Source organism: Palaemon carinicauda, chromosome 17, assembly GCF_036898095.1.
Source record: "Palaemon carinicauda isolate YSFRI2023 chromosome 17, ASM3689809v2, whole genome shotgun sequence".
NCBI lineage: Eukaryota > Metazoa > Arthropoda > Malacostraca > Decapoda > Palaemonidae > Palaemon > Palaemon carinicauda.
In genome coordinates this window covers 59835840-59838339 of record NC_090741.1, presented here as the reverse complement: position 1 = coordinate 59838339, position 2500 = coordinate 59835840, and the positions used below count along the sequence as shown (strand labels likewise).

General features: G+C 37.5%; 2 protein-coding genes across 4 annotated transcripts in view; one reads left to right on the top strand and one right to left on the bottom strand.

The window, feature by feature from the left end:
- Positions 1-2500, bottom strand: part of Ppat-Dpck (Bifunctional Phosphopantetheine adenylyltransferase - Dephospho-CoA kinase) — a 266249-nt gene that overhangs the window by 94981 nt on the left and 168768 nt on the right. The gene's annotated exons all lie outside the window — the stretch shown is intronic.
- The window catches only part of LOC137656798 (5'-3' exonuclease PLD3-like), an 85769-nt gene that overhangs the window by 12854 nt on the left and 70415 nt on the right, over positions 1-2500 (top strand). The window contains exon 1 of one of the 3 annotated variants that reach the window (XM_068391096.1): positions 2384-2500. This exon is cut by the window's right edge and continues 19 nt beyond it. The exons of the other annotated variants lie outside the window; for them this stretch is intronic. Coding sequence (XP_068247197.1) covers positions 2409-2500 — 92 coding nt within the window. The 5' untranslated portion in view covers positions 2384-2408. Of the gene's footprint in view, positions 1-2383 lie in introns of those variants that run through there. 3 annotated transcript variants of the gene reach the window in all.

The following is a 2500-nucleotide window of genomic DNA, read 5'->3' as shown; positions in this document are numbered from 1 at the left end:
GGAATAAATGGAAAAAGGGTCGAGGGCGGAAGACACCGATCACTCTAAGAAGGTCGAATTAACTCTTACTTCACTTTAAAGAGAGCAAGCTTCAAGGATATAGCATTTACCATTAGTTGATTTGTCTATACGTCATCTCTATTCCATTTCGTTAAAATTAAAGGCAATTTCCAGAGGGCCGAAATTTACATAAGTTAATTTCCGTGCTATTTTCCACTGAAGGCTAACTATACACGGCGTTTCTTTAAGGTTACGAAAATGAGTTTTCCCAAAGGAGAATAGTGTGCAGTTTATTTCTTAGTTTGTTTTCCTCACTAGGCTATTTTTTATTGTTAGAGCCCTTGGGCTTATAGCATCTTACTATTCCAACTAGGGTTATAGCTTAAAGGTGTCTGGTTTCAGTTCCAATTTCATCAGAATAGATGCTCACCAGAACGTCAGCCGGGCAAGCCCAACACAACATTGTGGTGCCCAACCACAGCAGTAACCTCCCCAGTAAACAGCTTAAACTCACGGTCCCGGGCGGGGATCGATCTGCTGCCTTGACAATGTTAGGCGAACACATTACTAGTCAGGATGCTTAGCTTGTAGTAGTAATAATAATAATAATAATAATAATAATAATAATAATAATAATAATAGAGGTGTACTCACTAGAGAGCAGACCTCCGCCGCAGCAGCTTATTTATAGACCTTGACCTTGACCTTCATATGTATTAATTGACGTGGATTTTCATACACTCAAATATGAACCAAGTTTGAAGTCTCTGCGACAACGATGTCCAAACTTATGGCTGATTACGTGAACTGGACATTTTGCTTGACCGTGTCCTTGACCTTCCAATATTTAATCATTTCCACATTTTTACATAATAGTTAATCCCTAAAAGTCTATTACTCTACGATTAAAACTGTGACTAGGAAGCTGTTCACAAACAAACACACAAACAAACAAAGAAAGGGTAAAACATTGCCCCATTTCAACTTCGTTAGAGGAGGTATTAGAGAGAAGTAATTAGCTATTTTGTTTGTTATTCATATCCACCTCGAAAAAATGTTTAAAACACATATGCCACCTCTTTGTGGTTACGGCCCCACCCTTAAGGTAACAGTGCTTGGGGCTCGCCTCGCCCTTTATAAGTTTACATAAACCCGGCAACTAAAGCAAACAGACTTATTTAATACCTTCCTCGTGGGGTGGGTGATTCTGCCCTGTTTACATTACGGGTGGGGGAAGAGAGCGGGTTGGGGAAAAGATTTAGTAATGATTAGTTTTTCAATATATTTTTTATTATAAACTAAGCTACAATCCTAATTGGTAGAGTAGGATGCTATAAGTCTGAAGACCCCAACAGGGAAAAATAGCCCAGTGAGGAATGGAAATAAGGAATTAAAATAAACCACAAGAAAAGTAATGAAAACCTACTTTATTTAAAATGTAAAATGACCGCCAATCAATCTTCTTACTTGAAATCAATACAGAAAAAGCAATTAAACCATTAAAAAAAAGCTATCCACTGCTTTCCACATGACTGATGAATGTTTTTTTTTTTTTTTTCAAAGTGTGACAGGGAGGAAGGGTTTGTATAGAAACCCCATTGAAGAAGAAGACTAACGATGTCACGAGGAGGCCGATATCGATTGCCTGTTAGATTACCCCCCTCTCTCTCTCTCTCTCTCTCTCTCTCTCTCTCTCTCTCTCTCTCTCTCTCTCTCTCTCTCTCTCTCTCTCATTTCCATTCTTCTTCTTCTTCTTCTTTCCCATTGACTTTTGCTTCCCTCAGACGGGCTCGGGAAAGCCTACTGACTGGGCGCGTTTACTGTCGCAACTCGAGATTTCTAACGGTCGGTTGAAAAAAATCCTAATTTAAAATTCATTTTGCGTCGCATCGCGATGATTTCCTTTGGACTTAATCAAATCGTAAATATTCTAATCAAGTTATTTACATAATTGTGTTTTTTAAGCTTAAGTACAACCGGAAACATACTAAATATCATGATAACGTGAGGGCTTAACTGGAGAATATTTGGAATTACTATTGTTTTAAATACTTTGAAATATGAGATCTATTAATTTGAGATAACTGTATTATAAGAAAACGAGCCGTGATTAGATGCAAGAAATTTCTTAAATAAGCATAACTTTTATCATCCATTATGTCTTGTAATATTGTGATTTCCGCCGTTCAGTGAAACTAGGTTGTTATAACCCTTCAGTGAAAATATGTGTTATAGTTACTTTATCAAACTCTGGTTTGAGAGATTAACACTTCTCAATTAAATAATCAAAACTTCTTATAAGGAACCTTGATCTTAAGACAAGAGAGTGTAAGGATTATGACAATTAAACCAAACCACCTCCAAGTCGCCCCAACATGTAACGCCTTCGGGATAGACCGAGTTTCAGGATGCCTATGTTTTCCTTTGGTTTCGGACAAGAAAAGGGTTTTTTATCACGTTCGAAAAATGTGAAGAATTTTGCAGAGGACGAGAAGGATAT